The following is a 19,264-nucleotide window of genomic DNA, read 5'->3' as shown; positions in this document are numbered from 1 at the left end:
TTTTACATTGCATTCTAATACACTGACAAAAGTGAAGAAATAAAAAATATTTTACTTATTATTTATGCATCATATTTTTCCAGAGTTTGCTTGCATCAGAAAAAACAAAGTGACCTTGCCTAACATAAATGTGACGAATACTGTGTCAGTCTTTGAAATGTGAGTCTGATTGTGAACTATAATAAAGTCCTGAGACCCAGCCTGTAGGCCTGTGTTGTCGCTTCCTCCTCACACAGACTCGTACTCCCTCTCCCAGGCTGTGTACTTCTCTGTCAGGTTCCTGGCTGAAGGTTTGGTGTGAGCAATCACCTCCAGGAAATCTGCCGTCGTCACGGTTTCCAGCTGGATGACCGGCATGTTGGAATTACCTGTGCACAGATATTAGTTACTGTGACTGAGGCTTCTGGGAAGACAAACAACAGCCCTATCGCCTGCCGAATCCAAGCGCTCGGCCAACAGCGTGTATTTATCGGGTGTGCGCAGAGCCGCGCTGCAGGTGGGCCATAGGTTATTATGTTTGTGTAGACCCGTGCTGGAATCTGGACGTGCTGTCCATCTTACCTTCTTGGTGGTTCTCCAAGGCGTCAAAGATTTTCCGGACCGGCCTCATGGCGGCTTCCTTGCACACGAGTCTAATGTCTGAGCCGGAATACCCCTCGGTGTCCTGCAGGGGCCAGAGAGAAATATCCTTCTTTTACCTCAAATCAAAAGCAGATGTCTTTGCAACCAACTTTATTAAAACACTTCCGTATCCAAAGACAAAGGCAATGGAGAGATTCCGTCAAACATTATTTCCAGTAAACACAAAAACAGTTATTAAGACTATTAATGTGTTGTATTAGTTTAGTTGACAGGGACCATGTACAGAACTAGTTCTATACCATTGTCATCTGTGGTATGCCTCTAACATAATGCTAAACACATCCACGGCTGAAATGCTCTTGAGCAAGGCACCTAACCCCTCACTGCTCCCCGAGCGCCGCTGTAGCAAGGTAGCTCACTGCTCCGTGTGTGCTTCACCTCACTGTGTGTTCACTGTGTGCTCTGTGTGTTCAGTAATTCACGGATGGGAGAAATGCAGAGACCAAATTCCTTGTATGCGCAAGTATACTTGGCCTAGTAACCTGATTTACGGCTACCTTATGGAACACACATATTATTGCAGAAATGTACAAACATTACAGTAATACATTAATTAATATCAACCAGTAAGTGTACCATGTAATGCCTGAGGCCTAGTAAGACTGATTGCGAGGGGTTAAGCGCCGACCTGAGCCAGGGTGTCGTACTGGAGGTCAGTGCGCAGGTCCACTCCGCCGGTGTTACTGAGGGGGGGCAGCCATTGCTTGATCATGACGTGCCGGGCAGCGGCAGACGGGAGACCGACCAGAATTCTCTTCTCCAGACGCCGCAGCATAGCGTGGTCCAGCTCCCTAACAGAGACGCAGGAGACACAACTGCTTTTGACGCCTACAAAAACATCCCTCGGACCAAGGGCACCCCCTTACTAAAGGCCTGTAACACTGTTGTGACAAATAAAGATGGCCTGTGGTTTTCCTGTAGGTTAAGTGGCAGCAGCCAGAAGAAAACATTAACCATAGCCCAGTGAAGTCAAGCAGTTGGGGCAGTTTGCTTCCCTCGTGCATACTCATGCCTACGGCCGAATCACAGCCGTGGGCACATCCCTTACTAACCCGTCTCACTCGAGAGGCGAGCCAGAGGCCAGTGAAGCGGCTTGCTTGGGCAGTTTGCTTTGCTACTCTGTCCATATTCTGATCACCTGGCCAGCACTTCTGCTTGGGTTTGCATTCCTCCTCCTCACTTTTTCACAGTTTGCTTTGCTCACCAGGGCATGTTAGAGGCGGCCAGCACAAATACTAGGTCATCGGAGCGCGCCAGGCCGTCCATCTGGACCAACAGCTCCGTCTTCATCCGACGGCTTCCCTCGTGCTCCCGCCTGGAGTCAAACACACCAACGCACATCAGCACAGCAGCACATGATTCAAACACCAACGCACGTCAGTGACGTTGTCCTTTATGGAGTCACCATTGTACTACCTCCATTAACAAATATGGTGTCATAGCATATCACTATAATGCTTTCACTGGCAGACAAGTCTTATCTCTTTCCTTTTGTTTAATTACTGGTTAATTAGGGTCAATAAAAGTCAAATAACTTCCTTTCTGGTGTGAGCATCTGTAATGTTTGTTTGTTTGTTTGTTTGTTTATTTATTTGTATGTTTGTTTGTTTTGCTCACCCTGGTCCGAGTCCTCTCTGGCTCATCACCGATTCCAGCTCGTCCAGGAAGATGGTAGACGGAGCGTGGAACCGAGCCAGCTCAAACAGAACCTGGGGGATACAAACAGACACAAATAGCTTTGATGGCACACTGTCAAACAAACAATCAGCTAATTTGTCAGTTCATCAGAAGTCTAATGCTTTCCACCTCCAAACCACCGCTGCTTCATAAGACACACTCCTGTTTAACAAACACACTCAGGTACTAGCCAGTGTCCTGTTTAACTAGTAATCCATGTCCTGTTTAACAAACACACTCCACTCGTAATCCATGTCCTGTTTATCAGACACATTCCGTTAATTGCCCTTGTCCTGATTAACAAACACTATATCAGGTAGATGTCCTGTTCAACCTGTGTCCTGTGGTATGTGGTAGCCCATCTCATGTTCAACAGTAGCCCGTGTCCTGTTTAACGGTAGCCCATGTCATGTTCAACAGTAGCCCATGTCCTGTTTTACAGTAGCCCATGTCATGTTCAACAGTAGCCCATGTTCTGTTTAACAGTAGCCCATGTCCTGTTTAAAAGAAGCTCAGGTCCTGTTGTATGACACTGACCCGCACAAGCTTCTCAGAGTCTCCGCGCCACTTGCTGATGATGCTGGAGGCGGAGATGTTGAAGAAGGTGGTGTTGCACTCGGTGGCTACAGCTTTGGCCAGCATGGTCTTCCCTGTGCCTAGAGGACCAATGGGACGACAATATGGATGGAGAGGCTATTTACATTTCCCTTGCTGTATCTCAACACATTCTGGACTCAATATGTAATCAACTAGATGTACCGCAGAGCGGTACAAAATATGACCGCCGTCCAGTCCAGCACATTTTTTCCACAAAAATAAATCACGCTGAAAGGCCTATAGGATTCTAACTGTCTCACTAAATTGCATTATCCACACTCAATTGTCACTGGTATCTGCTAGACAACAAGTACCAAAACATGATTAGTTCATAGATTTCACATGTAAAATTCATTTTATACAACCCCACCTCCATCTTGCCTGTTCATAATTCTGAGAAATTCTTGAATTGTGTGCATGTGTGCATGTACATGTTTATGTTATGTGTGTGTGTGTGTGTGTGTGTGTGTGTGTGTGTGTGCCTGCGTATGTGCCTGCGCATGCATGCGTACATATGTCTACTGTGTGAGTATGTGTCATATGTATGATTACTGTGAATGTATGTGTGTGCGTGTGTATCAGTTTATGCACATGTGTGCACATGGAATGGGTTAACATGACCCCTGTAGGCAAACATACGGAAAAAATTGTTGGTGGGGTTACATGCCCACCAAGTTTCGTTTACCCCGGTCTTTCAGTGTCCCGGGAATCCTTGTTGGTGTACGGTCACTAAATGTACACATAAATTATTTTATTGTAAGGCCCCCCATGAACGAAAGTTCACAAAACTTGGCATGCATTTGGAGGGTGTCATAATGATCCTACACTTTCAATTTCGTGCAGTTTTGACCATGTCAGCCAGAGATATTGTGATGAAAACACCTAATGTTTTGCTTTTTAATTTTTATCTAGGTTGCACTATACATGAAATAAGTGGTAATGGGATGCGTTGACATGCCCCCTTAAGACCAACATACAAAAAAAAGGTGGACCTCCTAGGCCATACGGTTCTCGAGATATTCACAGAAAACTGTCTCCGGCCACCTACAGGCCAGTTGGTGTATAGTAACATAAATTAATTTATTGTGTGGCCCCCCATTAACGGAATTCCACGAAACTTGGCGTGCATTCAGAGGGTGTCATAATGATCCTACACTTCCAATTTCGTGCAGTTTTGACTATGTTAGGTCACAGATATCTGCGATTACAACACCTCATTTTTACTTTTTTGTGTTTAACTAGGTGGCGCTATACATGAAATGAGTGGTTATGGAATGGGTTGACATGGCCCCTTGAGATCAACATACAAAAAAAAAAAGGTCCTCCTAAACCTTACGGTTCTCGAGATATTCACAGAAAACTGTGTCTGCCCTACCCTCCTTTCGGGGGGTGCAGTCCAGCGGGGGACTACAGATCAAAAGCGAAAAGCGATGGTTCCATGCTATCCATATGGGGTTACATGCCAACCAAGTTTCGTCTACCCGATCTTTCAGTGTCCTGGGAATCCTTGACGGAAATGGACATGCGAAAAAGAAAAAAAAAAAAAAAAAAAACAAACAAACAAAATCTGACTAAACCTATATGACCGCCGCTTCGCTTCGCGGCGGTCATAATAATAGCACACAGTCTTTCTATGCATCTGTGATGTTATACACTGTGCTTATAGTATGGTTAGGGTCCCTATTACACAACAATATGAGCCAACATGGAAAGTACTTTGTAACGAAATGTACAACTTCTGTAGCCTAAGTGTGGCAGAAAGGGATGTGTTGTGAGGAAATCTGTGAAGGCCTTACAATAAATGTTAAAATATCAGCTAGTCAGATACTGGGAATGGACAGGAAAAGTAAAGTAGTGATTTGTTGAGACAATTTCCTTGCCTATATCACAGGGCAGCACTCTTTCTCTTTTGCTCTGTGTGTGTGTGTGTGTGTGTGTGTGTGTGTGTGTGTGTGTGTGTGGGGGTAAAGAAAAATAGAGATGGTATCTTTTTTACAAAAAATCAGAGCTGGTACAAGGAATCATTTGTAAAGTGCCAAATCCCATCCAGACCGTAAAGAAAAGCAATGAGAGAGTGAGAGAGAGAGAGAGAGAGAGAGAGATGGTAGTAAAATACTCTATTGTAATTGATATACTGTGCAGGAGACTGACCTGGAGGCCCATATAACAACAGGCCTTTCCATGGAGAGAGGATGCCTGTGAACAACTGGGGATACTGAAGAGAAAGACAATGCATTACACACCGTGGGTAGGAGTTTACAGGTGCTATGTGTGAACTTAAGAATGCAACTAAGGATATGATGGCATGACAGATTACTTTTTTTTAAATGTAGTATTTGCATGGGTAATTATAAAACTAAACATACGTTTGGACGAGCAACAGAAGCTGGAGAATCCTTCATTAGATGCATAACAGAAAATAGGGACACTTTTACATAGACAATGTTAACCCTGAATGTCTGAAAAATGTTCTCTCTCTCTCTCTCTCTCTCTCTCTCTCTCTGCCTGAGAGTACACAGGAAAACAGAAGAGCACCAATAGAGCCCGTCCTGCCTCCATCAGTTATCAACCAGGAGCTTTTATGAGGGTTTGCAGAAAAGCACAGAGAAGGATCTGTCCCATTTATGTGCTTGACCTACGGCCAAGACAGACCGCTCCGCCTTTGCACATCCCATCGCCAAGCAGCGGAGACAAATAATGTTCATATTTTCCCCGTGTCAGGATCTGGGGCACATCTCCACTCCCATCCACCAACCACCAGCCTGCGACCTATGGGGCTGGTTAGGGGGGCTTGATAGGCCTCGTACTGGGTGGTATTCAAGTATGGATTTAATGTCAGGGGAAGAAATAACCCAGGCCCCATTTTCCGCAGCCTTTTCCTGGAGACGTATTCAGAATCGAAGGCAGGCGTCAGCGTGAGAAATACCAGGGTGTTTAGCGGCCACGCACCTTAATAGGGTAGACGACAGCCTCTTTGACTAATCGCTTGGCAGCCTCCAGGCCGATGATGTGGTCCCAGCGCACGTTGGGGTTGTGTAAATAGATATCCTTTAGGGAGAGACAGGACAAAGATGGAGCTTAGCCCCTCATTAATACACACTCTCCTCTCCTCTCCTCTCCTCTCCTCTCTCGCTCAGCTCCTCACTATTCTCTCTCCACAACCCCCTCCAACCATCTCTCTCTCTCGCTCACACACACACACACACACACACACACACACAGACAAAATATACTTAAAATATACAAAATATACTTAAAAAATGAACAACAGCACACAAGTCTCTGGTTAAATTTCCGGGCAACACTATCTGCACTGCATACTTAATCGATTTAAATAAAGGCCTTTGCTAATAGAAAATGTGAATTGTTCTGCTCTACTTATGCTGTAAGAACTGGGTCCTTTTCAGAGCAATGATTTGATGTCAGCATGGCAGATTACTATACTATACTATACTATACCATACCATACCATACTATACTAAACTAAACTAAACTAAACTAAACTAAACTAAACTAAACTATACTATACTATACTATACTATACTATACTATACTATACTATACACAGTCCAGCCTGGTATGATGTTCTTACCCTGCTTATGACTGCAGCCAGTTCTCGCATTTCTGCGTTCATTCCACTGAGGCCGATCGGTTTCAGGAGCCGTTCCTGTAAGAAGCAACAGAGGCGCTCTTGGTGACTGAGTGGAGGAGGCCGTCTTTCTCACGTTTCTGACAAAAGAAGCCAAACGTACCGAAGTGTCCGGGCCGGGACACAAGCTAGTGCCTGGGATGTCGTTTGTGGCTCCTTTGATCGCATCCTGGATTAGCATGCGATAGTCTATAATTTGGCCCTGTGGGGAGATAGATGTCACCCATGCCTGGTCAAACCTGGTCAGTTTTTCATGATTTAAATATAAGTCAAAGACAAATGCTGAATGATGATGAATGAATGGATATTTGATTGATTGAGAAGTATACATTCATGAGAACGATCAGGCTCCCTAAAATAATCATTGGCTCCTATAGCTCCACACAGCAACATTATGAAAGAATAATGTCTTATAAATGGGTCATAGAGAGAGTCTGATTTCGATATCCTTGTTCCTTTTTTAAAACGACTCTCACCCTCTTCATCTGATTCCCCTCGCCTGCTCCGTTCCTGATGACGGGCGACACATTGAGGCCAAACTCGGATGTTTCTGGAGCCGAAGAATGGCCGTTCTCCTTTAACAGGAACAAGGGAGTCCAGCTCAACCACACTGACAATACAACACTGACACCTCAAAGACAGGAGCACAATAGCACACTGGCAGCTCCGCTGCAGGCACAGTAAATTGCTGGGGAGGAAAATGACAGGTCTGGTATTGTGAGAGGGAAGAGTATGAGTGCAGCCGTACGTTATTGACTTTACTCGTGTCCTTGACCGTGATCTTTGTCTCCGTCTTTTTCAGTCCACCTCTAACGCAGTGGGTGGAGCCTATTCTGGGAAGGGACTGGGGTCCGATGCACGGGGTCCTTTAGCCCACATACACACACACATGTGCACACACACACACACATGTGCACACACACACACACAGACTCACACACACACACACACACACACACACACACACACACACACACACACACACACACACACACACACACACACACACACACACACACACACGTAAGATACATGCATGCACATGTACAACTATACATTCACACTATCTATATTGTAGTATAATGTTATTAAAATATTATGTGCAGCACATTTTTCTCACCTTTTCTTGCCACAGCTTCTTGCCATCCTCTCACCTCTTTCTCCTTGATTATACACAGCACAGGATAATGAAAAATAAATATTTGTCTGGAGTTTTCCTTGATGAAAAGAAAGTATGCATGAATTCAGGGTGTATTGTTACCTTGTTCTGGTAGTTTCTTTGTTAGCTTTGGATACTTCTGGAATTTAACAAAGTAAAAACTTTCATACTCCATAAGAACTGTATCCAGATCAACATTGTCACAGACTTCAAAGCGCCGTAGTCCAAATCTGGTCTCTTTATCTAATGAGTTGGCAGTATCTACATAGCTAGAGAAAGAAAAAAAAAGTAAATTTTGTATTGTAAATCATATTACTTTGTGCAAAAGCGTGTACTTACCCCTCCTCAGTGAGGTGATGGTATATCAACACAAGCAAATTTCTTTTCCTGGCCTCAATTCTCAACTCTTCCTAGAAATAGACAAAAAGGGGGTGTCATCTTGTTAGCCTTCCTATAGATGGCGACAAATAATAACTTTTGTCTATTTTTTTCCACCATGTGACATATTGCCTAGGCAACAGAGGGCTCTGGCGTCCACTTAAACATCAAATGCTAGGCTAATATGCTAATGTTAAGAAATTGTGAAGAATATCTTAATCCCTCAGATGCTTAAAAATTGCGCCACTGACAAGATATAACAGAATATACAATATGAATGTATGATCAACCTCTCGTAGGTCGAATCCTATTCCATTCATGCCAATATGGCTGGTCAATGCATGTTGGCTAAAAACAAAACGACTTTGCACTTAGTATCGATACAACTATACGCTGTTATATTATCAGTAATATGACCTGCGTGAAGAAACGTACCGCTTCCCTTGCCTGGTTCGCTATTTTCATGGTTTGATAAGAAAGTTCCATCTTGTTTGCATAAGTTAAGTCCAGAGCTGCCACAAACTCAGAGTTTCGCTACTCAAATGTCTCAGATCTCGTGTTAATTGGTGCCCAGAATCCATTACGTATGAGAGAGGGGTGTCTTTCCATTGTTCCAGAAAGGGCCTGAGTGTTGCTTCACAAGTAGCAGTTTATGAAGTATGACAGAAACCTTTGCAGATGTATCGTATTTTATTACTTCAGCATTGTTAATCTCATAGTTTTCCCCCCAAGGATAATGTTCCACAACTAAGTGCCACAATACAACCTTTTTTGGTCTTTCTTTCCCAGTAACAGCGGCATGTGTGTTTGTAGAAATTAACAAGATAAGTCAATGCAGTTCTACTGAAATTTTGCACAAAACAAAATACCATGCATGTCTGTCCTTATATGTACAATATGTACAATAATGCACGGACATATAGCATTTTCCCCTTTCACAACAGTTAGAGAACAACTGTGTCCCCATCTACCATTTAACCAATTGTTAAAATATATTCCACTAGGTAAAGACTGTGTAGTGCAGTTGCATTTATTAGACAGAACATTTCAGACATTACCAACTGGGTGGAGGGAGCATGCAGGACTGAGTTCATGTTTACAGTACAGCTTTGTAGTTCATGACAACAATGACAACAACAGTATCAAACATGACATTAACATAGATTTTGACACACCCATAACTCTAGACTGACAGATTTATAGGGCAGTGCATCTGTGAATGATAGTGCTTTCTGGACCAGTAAGTGATCATGGATTATAAATTCAATTTTAAAACTGAAGAGATTCACTGAAATCATAACATGGGAAAAAAAGACCACTGTATGCTTGGATTGCGTGTCAATTCCAATTCTCTCAGGGTGCATGCACACGACAGTCTGTCATGACACTGCCCAAGTTCTAGATCTTATATCACATTCTTGTAGACTGTAAACAGAATAAAGGAATAACCAGTAGCTGTAGTTGTAGACTGGAACGGAGCTGTGGACAGGTTGATTAGTCAGTATTAAAGTGTTCAGTTTGCATCACAGCCTGTCTGGCTGGCCTTTGCAGGCCTAGGACATCTTTTACCAGTCATCAAAAGTGCTTCACAGTTAGCCTAGCCCATGTAGGACATATTCAGAACACAGACAACAGAGAGAGAGAGAGAGAGAGAGAGAGAAGAGAGAAGAAAGAAAGAAAGAAAGAAAGAGAAGAGAAGAGAAGAGAAGAGAGAGAGAGAGAGAGACACTGTTAAGATCTGTTTGGTCAGAAAATGCCAGCCTCTGTGAGGAAGGTGTTCGCCTCCAGCAGCAAGCCCTTCATGTAGACCCTCGCTGTGTAGAAGAGTGTCAGGAAGTCCTGCGTGCTGAAGGCGGTATCGGCCAGGGCGAAGCCCAGCGTGGACGGGATGAAGCCTCGGCCGTACTCCACCATCCACGTGCCAGCGCTCCACTGCACAGACGTCGCCTCACCCACCGCGTGCACGATCGTATCGCCTAGTAACGCAACCACACAACAGGAGACAACACACACACACACAGATATAAATCCTAAAAAACACCAATGCGGATGGAGAGCTGTGAGGCACAGATACGAGGAGCCCTGCATACCCTGAAGTGAATCATGCCCCCACACATCCGGTCACACTCACTCACACAGATATATCTACAAGTGACAAGTCTTCAGGCTCTGATTACATATGATCTTTCAGAAGTCTTTATCAGTTCATTCCTTGTATCTGGCTGCAATTACTTTCACATCACTGAAAAAAAGACACATCCTGACTCACCGGGATAATACATCTCACTTTTCGTGGTTCCTTCTTTCCACTGCCTAAACGTCCCAGAGATGATGGTGTCTGATATCTCTGCCCAGTAACGGCCTGCACATAGAGAGATAGATAGAAGAGAGAGATATGGAGAATAAGAAGACACAATGAGGATGACAAACAGCATTAGACAAGATCCTGACACTTTCACACATAAGGTATTTCTAAGTACATAAGTACATTTCTAAAATACATGAAAAGCTCATTAACATGCTAATTACATGTTTAATAAAAATACAGTCAACGGGAAATACAACTATTGTATTACAATACATAGATTTTGGTTTTAACGGTAAATAGGCGTGGTTGTAAACTTACTGCTGTGCGAAATCACCTACCATGATATTAGCCTTTAATAATTTAATAATTTAATCTCAATACAAACACAGAATGAGACAAGGTCACCTACCCGAGTGTCCACCTGTGTCCACTGCAGTTCCGAAGAGCAGGACGTACTCGGTCAGAGAGGCGTGGAGCAGACACATGGATCCCATCCAGCCCCCGGCGTTCACAAACACCCACTGGAGGTCCTCATCGTCCAGGATGTGACCTGGGTACTTCTTACGAAGCTCCACCACCACTTTGGCAAACGCCTGCTCATGATCCTGACCTAATGCAGCAGGTACACAAAGACAAAACTGCCTCAAACTGTACCATCAAAAGGTTTTAGATTTTTGTTTTGTATTTCCTAAAAAAAAAAAAAAAACATTGCCCTGCCAATATTGGGACAAGACAAAGTGTTGTTTTCAAGAACAGAGGAGTGGGCAGTGGCCAGGTTCAAGGGCCAGATTCTAAAGATAGACACGACTGTGCAACAAGTATTAATACAACATGGAGAAAATCGCTCAAAGCAATTGCTCAAAGCATTAACCAGTAAACTATGGATTCCACATGATGATAGATCTTTAACTAACACTTTAACTAAGCTCCAGCTCTACTAGTGAACTAGAGCACAGGTGTGTGTGTGTGATCTAGAAACAAAACATGTAAGTCTCTGTCTCATGCTTGTTCTAAACATTTTAAGGTTTCATTTGGGAGGTCATACCTAATTAACAATGTCCCTGATTTAAAACTGAAAGTAGTGGAGTATTGACCATTACTCTGTGGCATGTCTATGCCATGCCATTGATAAATGACAAGACAGACGGCGAAGTACAAAAAAAGTAGAACTGTAGCCTTCACAGCAACGCATTTCCAAGAGTCTGTGCTGTCAGTCTGTATTCCAGTGAAGACTGAGGCCACCTAAGATGATCATGCTTACATTTGACCTGCTGAAGGGGCTGTTAATGTAATGTACTCCTCTGAAGTTACACAGCGATGATGTGTAAGAAAGAGATTTACTATCAACTTCCAAAATAGCTGACAGGGAAATCTACTGAGCACAGCAAAAACCAAAACAGTAATAACATTGACAATTACGAATAGATACAGGAAACGTGAAGGCCTACATTTGATTTCAGTGTGTATGATTCCACTGAACTTACCCGCATACTGTTTAGCCAAGTTAGCTATGTCTTCCTTGTTGAACACATACTGTTTGTTTACCATCCAATATCGTAAGTACTGTATAACCAAAAATAAAACTCCACTTGCCACGATAAGTTTTAACATTTTGTTAGTCAAAGACATTGTTGAGCTCACAAAAATACGTACGAAATACAAAAAACTTTAACATAAAACACTGTACCACCTGGCTCTGCTACAGATTGAACCGTTTCATTCAGTCCCCCATTTTTGCTATACTGTTGAAAAGCTAATTCCGACTAGCATGGTTTGATGTAAAACTTGGAGCCTATTTTGACCAATAGGAAATTGGCAAAGATTGCCGTTAAGCCAATGAAAACCCTGAAGAAAGTAGTTAACAGATGTTAACTTCAAGTACGTCATCGTGGGTATATTAATGTGCAAAGCATATGTCTTCACAGTTCTAAGGTGTTTCTCTTCAGATACAGGAACCAAACTTTAATATGTATACCATAACACTGATCAAACTTTAAATCATATATTATTTCTGTACAAAATCTGAACCAAACGCAGCCCCATTTGAAGTGCTAACTGGGCGAAACAACGAATATAAAAGGTGTCTGCGTCTTCTTAACGCAGTCTTACTACTTAGAAGTTATCACCAGTCTTTCTATGGTGGCCGCACCACGCTAGTGCGATCATGACCAATGAACTACTACACACCATAATTGATAAAGCAGGAAGCATTGTGATTTCAGCTTAAACTTTTACCCGTGGCCGTGATAAGAAATAGTTGGGGTTAGATCAACCTGACGGTGCAATGGACAATGACAACAAACTCGTGTTTGATCCCAAAGGTAGCGCTGTCACAATGTTGTCGTCTCTGCATTGCATGTCACGCTACAAGCTATTGCTATTGTTGTCAGTGAAGTTAAATGCATTTGTCGGTCGGACTCAAAGCTCATATGACCAGATTGTGAAAGCGCATGTTAATTACAGAGCTTGCTCCCGGATATGTTACAGCTTTATCTTTAACCTGAGTTACACAGTACATTCTAAAAATATGTTTTAATTTCCTCTGCTCTCTCAACACTTTTGACATCGCTCTGCTGCTGCTGCACAACATCCGTAAGGGTGAACTCGTGACAATTTGTCGGGCGCATGCTCAGAAGGTTAAGCGCAGAAAGGCTCACTTTACAGTTTTTCTCAGACGCTTTGGTAAATTTCTCAGATTAGATTTGAAATTCTCAAAACTACCTGTTCAATCTTCACACTATTGTGTCACTTGTGCACATCAAAAAAGCAGTTTCTAATTTCTTTGAACAAGTTGAAAATGTTTTGTACATTCATGCAAATGATTATGTACAATTCTCTGATCCCTATAGGCCTACATTATCAATTGTATATCATATTGATCAAATTATAGTGGGTCTCATTTGAATAGTCATAGGCATTAGTTCATAACATAAGTCTTTAATTGCAAAATGGTTAAACAAGTTGTCATAATACGTCGTTGTGATGTGGATGAGAATTTGTGGCCCAATAGACTGGAACGTCAGAACGACAGCACTGCTTGTACAGTTTTCCCTAAGGAGATTGTCCTATGTTCACATTTTTACTTCTGTTTGTTTTTCTTTGGGGTATGCAGTGCTGTCTTTTCCTTTTTTGGGTGGCAATGACATCGTAAATGTGACTCTTGTCCAGTCTCTTCCAATCAAACTCAGACATACACTAAGGTGTAACCTACAATTTACAATAGTTGTCATCAAAACTTTAGCCATAGTTTACATCAGAACATCCCTCCAGAGTACACTGTTATATTGACAACATGACTAAGCAATATGACTGTCTTATCCATACATAATGACACAAGGACTTGAAATTCTGATGGCACTGACATGTTCATTGACACAGATATTTACTTTTGAGAGATGATCTAAGGATTTTGAGCAAGAGACTGGCTTTTGCAAGTAATCCATTATGTGTTTTCCTATTTGTACGAATTGTTTTGAGAAATGCACTTACTGTTTTGCAAATGTCGAAGATGATTCGAGAAATGTACCAAAGCGACTGACAAAAACTGTAAAGGCACCCTAAACATTTTTTTTACCTTAACATAACGTTTCTAATCTCATAACATGACGAACGGCACTTCTGCCATTGTCTGAGCAGCAATTTACATATTTACATGTATTCAGGGGACAGGCAGCTAGCGGATGGTGAGGAGATATTTGCTTTTTAGAAACCACGTAACATCGCTTAGAGCACCTTTAACTTAGCGAGGCAGAAAATAATAAACTTGTATCATCATCATCATAGGCAATCCAGACAGACAAAAGTGCATTTTTGCATCTAGTGGGTATAACTGTTAGATACTGGTATAACTGTTGACATAGATGGTCATAATTAATTTTCATTCAGTCAAATTTAAATAATACTCCAGGTAGTCAAACTTAAGTTTTCAGGAAGTTGGTCTCAGTGGAATATCCACAGGCCTTATATTGTAGACTCTGGTGTCAGGCAGTGGGACTGTACAGATAGATTACATTTACATTTACATTTTAACATTCAGCAGACTTTTTTTTTTATCCTAAGCGACTTTCAAAAAGGGGAAGAGACTTCCAAAAATGAGGTTACAATGGATCCCTCTAACTGCCTGTGTCCCAACTCAGAGCATCAGCATCTGCGCTTCAACCCCCTGCGGGGCTCCTGGGTGCTGGTGTCTGCACACCGCATGAAGAGACCGTGGAGCGGACAGGTGGATAAGCCTCCGGAAGATAATGTGCCGCGCCACGACCCCAGCAACCCCCTGTGTCCGCGGAGCACCAGAGCTAATGGACAGGTGAGAACTTTGAGACGAGCGCCTGCCCGTCACGCATCATCAGGCCAACATACACCTGCGGGCTTTTTTGTTTTGTTTGTGGCAAGTTGTGCTGTGTTGCCGCAATATTAACCTAGCTGTGTGGGCAGATTTATAGAAGGGCAAACTATCTATCCTACAAAGGTTTTTATCCTGAAACATGCATTTGCATTCAACAACTCAACAATGCTCTAAAAAGTTGCAGGTCAGCAGGTCTTTTCTTTATTTTGTGCTTATTCTTCTCCGAAACTTTCCTTTTGTTGTTTATCTGTGTACATAATTTATTTATTTAATGTTTTTCTTTTTCTAGGGAAAACATGATAAACCGCTGAGCATTGCTTATGACTTGACTTTATGCAAACTTAATATGTTATTAAAGACACATTTTCCTGCCAAAGGCTTTGTGTGTGTGTGTGTGTGTGTGTGTGTGTGTGTGTGTGTGTGTGTGTGTGTGTGTGTGTATGGGCTTTGCCTTTGCCTTAAGTGAACACATTCTTACTTCCAAAAACTGATGTGTGGGCAGTAAATGGTGAATTCACACTGCTAGACAGAGATGTGATGAGCTTTTTGTCTGCCACAGTGTCTGGGTATGATGGACACCTTCATAACTTCTCATTATCACTGTTCTCATAATAGCCCGTCTGACATGATGTTTTTTTTTTGTGCTTACCTTATCCGTCCTGTGCCGCTCGTTCCTCAACGTGAGGGGGCACCTGAGGGCTCGTTTAAGTGATGTTGCTCTCTCGTATTGATGTATCAGCGCACGGGATTGTGGGACAGTGCCGGGTGGTGATTGAGACGGGATGATTATCCTAACAGCCTTATCCATTTGGCCTGCCCGGACAGAAGCCACGAGACAATATCTGTAGTCTAAGCAGATTTTAAAGTACCAATTTAGCTTGTAAAATTGGCTCTGAGCGTCTCATAACCCAGATCGCTTAATGTGCTGGCGCTGGCAGGGCGGCCATTGAGAGTGATTGAAACTGACGGTCAGCGATATAATCTTTGCTTGAGCTGGAGACGTGGGTGTATTTTGCTGTCCTTTGACATTAATGTGTCTTCCATTGCAGGTGAATCCTGATTATGACTGCACCTTTTTGTTTGAGAATGACTTTCCAGCTCTCCAGCCAGATGCCCCAGACCCTGGTAAGCTCTAGACATTTTTCCCCCCCTTTAGACGAGTGAGTCTGCAGGACATTCTTCCAGGTTTGGGGGAAAGGGAGTTGTGCTGCCTCAGCTGTTAAGGGTCCAGGTCACCAACCATAGGAGGATGCAGGCTCAAGTCTTATGACTAATGTTTGGGGCAGAGGTGAAACCGCTTCTGCAGGGTTTATGGATTAAACGTTAAATGCCTCTGGCACTGGTATAACCTCAACCCGCAAAAACTCATCTGCTTCAGGGCCGCTTTACATGTACCTCTTGACCAGCACTGTGATACCAGTGTAGTTTTGTGTGTGTGTGTGTGTGTGTGTGTGTGTGTGTGTGTGTGTGTGTGTGTGTGTGTGTGTGTGTGTGTGTGTGTGTGTGTGTGTGGGCGCGTGTGTATTAGGAGCACATTCCCCGCTAAATGACCCTTATCACACATGAGTTTTGCTTTTTTGCTTTTTTCAGGCTCTGACCATCACCCTCTGTTCCAAACCAAATCTGCCAGGGGCATCTGGTAAGATGGAACCTTATCTGCTGCTTTCAGCTCCACAGCTCAGCTATGGCTTTGATTGTTCATGTGCAAATAATTTAATGTTTCATATACAGCACAAAACCCAGTTACATAATAATCATTCCATTAAGTACAGCGTATGCTATAATCATTAGGCCCACTGTGTGACAGGAATTTGGTACTCTGTACTTACAATAACCTTACTAACAAGGATACAAGGAGGTTTATCACATAACATACATAGAAATACTAACGTAAAGCATGTAGTTTGGTGTTCAGCAAATTTCGTTTGGTGTTCAGCTGTTTCTGTGCAAATGTGAAGAAAGAAAGATCAAGAAATATTTTTCCTAAATAGCAAGAGAGAATATAACATAAGCCTAACCTAATGGAAATCTTAATGCCGACCCTCTTAACCTATTCTCATGCAATGGCAAAGTATGACTGGGCCGTCGCCTTGGTTACTCCACATATTGCTCTCAATCCATCGTGCAGTTGCACTGCAGGAGACGGTATTTGGTCTCCTGAGTCGTATATCTATTACCTAACGCTTAAGTCTTTCCAAGTGAGTAAGTCGTAGATATAGATGATGGATAAGCATTAAATCAGATGTGAAAATGGGTCATTCTGGCTGTTGCTGTGTTGTAGTGGACTTTAACTGCAATATAGGCATCCGTCAGACTATATTTATTTGTAATATGTGTTATTGTTAGGGACACGCTCACTGTCACTGCCGGTGACAGAAGAGTATAACTCTTGTGAACTTCCGTAATGTGATCTTTCAAGGTCACGGACACAGATCCACGGCAGATTGAAGTCTTTATAGTGTTCCTGTTTTACGGCTGTGGTGAGCGCAGCAGGGGAGGAGGCTCAAAGCTCACCCCATGCTGGTCCGAGCTCACAGGTTCATAAATGTGGTAAATCTCCAACTAAATGGAATCAAATGGCTTTAGAGGCAGTCCAAGATCCTCTCCTCTGCAGTTCCACTGAGCACCATTAGGAGGCGCTATTGGTCCATGTCAATTGTTTCACTGATTTTATAATAGGATGTGAAGTGAATTAAAGTGAATGCAGGCAAAGGCATTCATTTTAATAGTTGACACGTCTTCACAAAATAACAGAGCCATCACTTAGCTCGGGGGAAAAGCAAGTGAGAGAAGAGCTTCTATAACATTTTTTGGTATTGCTCCATAAAGTAGCTCAATCTTCTGGAGAAGCTTTTATGCTAATTGAACCTTGACCCCTGGACTCTCTGAGAAGATCATGGTGAGACGGTGGGCTTAAAAGAGCCTTTCTTTGAGGAGTGACACCTGATTTATGTGTCTGTGAGAAGACTGCGGATGAGCATGAAGGCATGTTAAACATCAGTGGATGGGGTGACAGGAGCCTGTCGGGGTTTTCCACATGACTTCGGTACACCTGGCTAAAATCTTAATTTAGTGTTGAGGGACCGCCTGGATGGCATCTGGAATTTTGAAATAGGGAGAGGATATCTGTGTGTTGCTAAGGTCATTCTTACACACACACACACACACACACACACACACATACACACACATACGTCCTCTGTGATGGACAAAACCCGGCAGGCTTTGGGGAAGGAAATTTAACGAAGAACGCAACCTTTATTTTTGTCAATGTGAGTCGCTAGTTCTGTGAGCTCACTAAAGGTGAGGAAAGAGTAAACTGTGGAAGACTTAAACTTCCAAAATTGATATAAAAAAGACTTCTATATGTTTATCACCATATGGATGCAAAGGCGCGTCTGTTTGTTTGGGGGCGGTGTCTGTAGGTGGGTACAGTGAAAGCCTTTGATGTGATGTACCACGTGATGTAATAGCACTAATTGTACACATCTGTAAAAAAGGACAATAAATAAACTGACTAACTAGAAACGACTGTAACTAACTAACTTACTAACTAACTAGCTAAGTAACTAATTAGCTAACTAACTAACTTGCTAAAAAACTAGCTAACTAACTAACTAACCGACTGACTAACTAACTAGCTAACTAGCTAAGTTACTAACTAGCCTTGCTTGGTGCAGAGACTCCACATTCACCTCCACCCCACCACTTAACCTTCCCATCAGCCCTTCCAGAGTCACTCTGCTATGATTCTCTGATGGCCTGGTGCCCTGATGCGGTGTACCTGTCTGCTCAGGCATCCAGCCTCAGGGTGGATCGCAGCCCCAGCGAACCTCCACAGGGCCTCCTTGCATTTGCCATTCTCTTAAATGCGCAGGCCTCGGCACAAATAAGGCATGAAATGAGAGTGTGCAGCCCTATCAAAGCAGAGCTTCTCTCTGTCACTCCTCAAGGGCTTGTCCAGAAACTGCACAGAAAGGGAGGGACATGAGGAGATGACTCATCTATGCATGACTTTGTCTGGTCCTCTCCCCCCTACCCATTTCTCTCTCCCTCCCTCTCTCTCTCCCTTTCACCCTCTCCATCTCTTCTCCTTCTGTCTCTCGCCTTCTCCCTTCTGCTCTCTCTCCCTTCCTCACTCTCTCTCTCTCTCTCTCCCTCACTCTCTGTCTCTCTCTCTCTCCTCCACTCAGTGGAGTAGTGGAGGCTGCTACCGTGTAAGTCAGTCAGTGAGGCAGTGATGTTAAATACATGAGGATGTTGCAAAGCCTGATCCAGGATAAGCTCTAGGCATGGAGGAATCTTTCCGAGCTGTCTGGGGTGGATGGGGGATTTCTTTTCTTGTTCTCCTCTCTCATCTGTTAGGAGTGTGTATGAAGGTTGCACAGGCGCTGCTGCGATGTGTGCTGCTCTCTCCCGGGAAACCGATTTGGTGTTATTCGTCTTCAGATGAACGCTCCAGCGCACTCTCTCCTTCCGTCTCCTCCTCTGTTTTTCCATTTCTCTTAG

General features: G+C 43.1%; 3 protein-coding genes across 6 annotated transcripts in view; 1 reads left to right on the top strand and 2 right to left on the bottom strand.

Moving 5' to 3' along the window:
* Positions 1–200: 200 nt before the first annotated feature.
* katnal2 (katanin p60 subunit A-like 2) lies at positions 201–8,673 on the bottom strand. Of its 4 annotated transcripts, none has more exons than XM_048258727.1 (16): positions 8,538–8,673; positions 8,064–8,134; positions 7,827–7,993; positions 7,686–7,728; positions 7,314–7,431; positions 7,042–7,140; positions 6,669–6,767; positions 6,509–6,583; positions 5,866–5,964; positions 5,068–5,131; positions 2,857–2,975; positions 2,260–2,351; positions 1,847–1,957; positions 1,271–1,433; positions 562–664; positions 201–368 (listed from the first exon to the last, which is right to left on the bottom strand). In XM_048258727.1, the coding sequence occupies exons 1-16, from the start codon at positions 8,586–8,588 to the stop codon at positions 229–231; spliced, it is 1,614 nt and encodes a 537-aa protein (XP_048114684.1). In that variant the 5' UTR covers positions 8,589–8,673; the 3' UTR covers positions 201–228. The 4 variants fall into 4 exon arrangements, with proteins under 4 accessions (XP_048114684.1, XP_048114685.1, XP_048114686.1 ...); XM_048258728.1 differs by lacking the exon at positions 8,538–8,673 and adding an exon at positions 8,393–8,454; XM_048258729.1 differs by lacking the exon at positions 8,538–8,673 and having other exon boundaries at positions 7,686–7,782; positions 7,895–7,993; positions 8,064–8,205.
* A 443-nt stretch (positions 8,674–9,116) lies between these two features.
* Positions 9,117–12,162, bottom strand: sigmar1 (sigma non-opioid intracellular receptor 1). The gene is made up of 4 exons (XM_048258726.1): positions 11,895–12,162; positions 10,820–11,020; positions 10,372–10,464; positions 9,117–10,078 (listed from the first exon to the last, which is right to left on the bottom strand). Exons 1-4 carry the CDS (start codon positions 12,037–12,039, stop codon positions 9,849–9,851), a joined length of 669 nt encoding a protein of 222 aa, XP_048114683.1. The 5' UTR covers positions 12,040–12,162; the 3' UTR covers positions 9,117–9,848.
* A 106-nt stretch (positions 12,163–12,268) lies between these two features.
* Positions 12,269–19,264, top strand: part of galt (galactose-1-phosphate uridylyltransferase) — an 87,222-nt gene continuing 80,226 nt past the window's right edge. Inside the window, exons 1-4 of the mRNA XM_048258725.1 lie at positions 12,269–12,731; positions 14,547–14,716; positions 15,805–15,880; positions 16,346–16,394. Of these exons, the coding sequence (XP_048114682.1) occupies positions 12,695–12,731; positions 14,547–14,716; positions 15,805–15,880; positions 16,346–16,394 (332 nt within the window). The 5' untranslated portion in view covers positions 12,269–12,694. The remainder of the gene's footprint in view (positions 12,732–14,546; positions 14,717–15,804; positions 15,881–16,345; positions 16,395–19,264) is intronic.

Source organism: Alosa alosa, chromosome 12 (genome assembly GCF_017589495.1).
Source record: "Alosa alosa isolate M-15738 ecotype Scorff River chromosome 12, AALO_Geno_1.1, whole genome shotgun sequence".
NCBI lineage: Eukaryota > Metazoa > Chordata > Actinopteri > Clupeiformes > Clupeidae > Alosa > Alosa alosa.
This window is presented reverse-complemented; position numbering and strand designations above follow the sequence as displayed.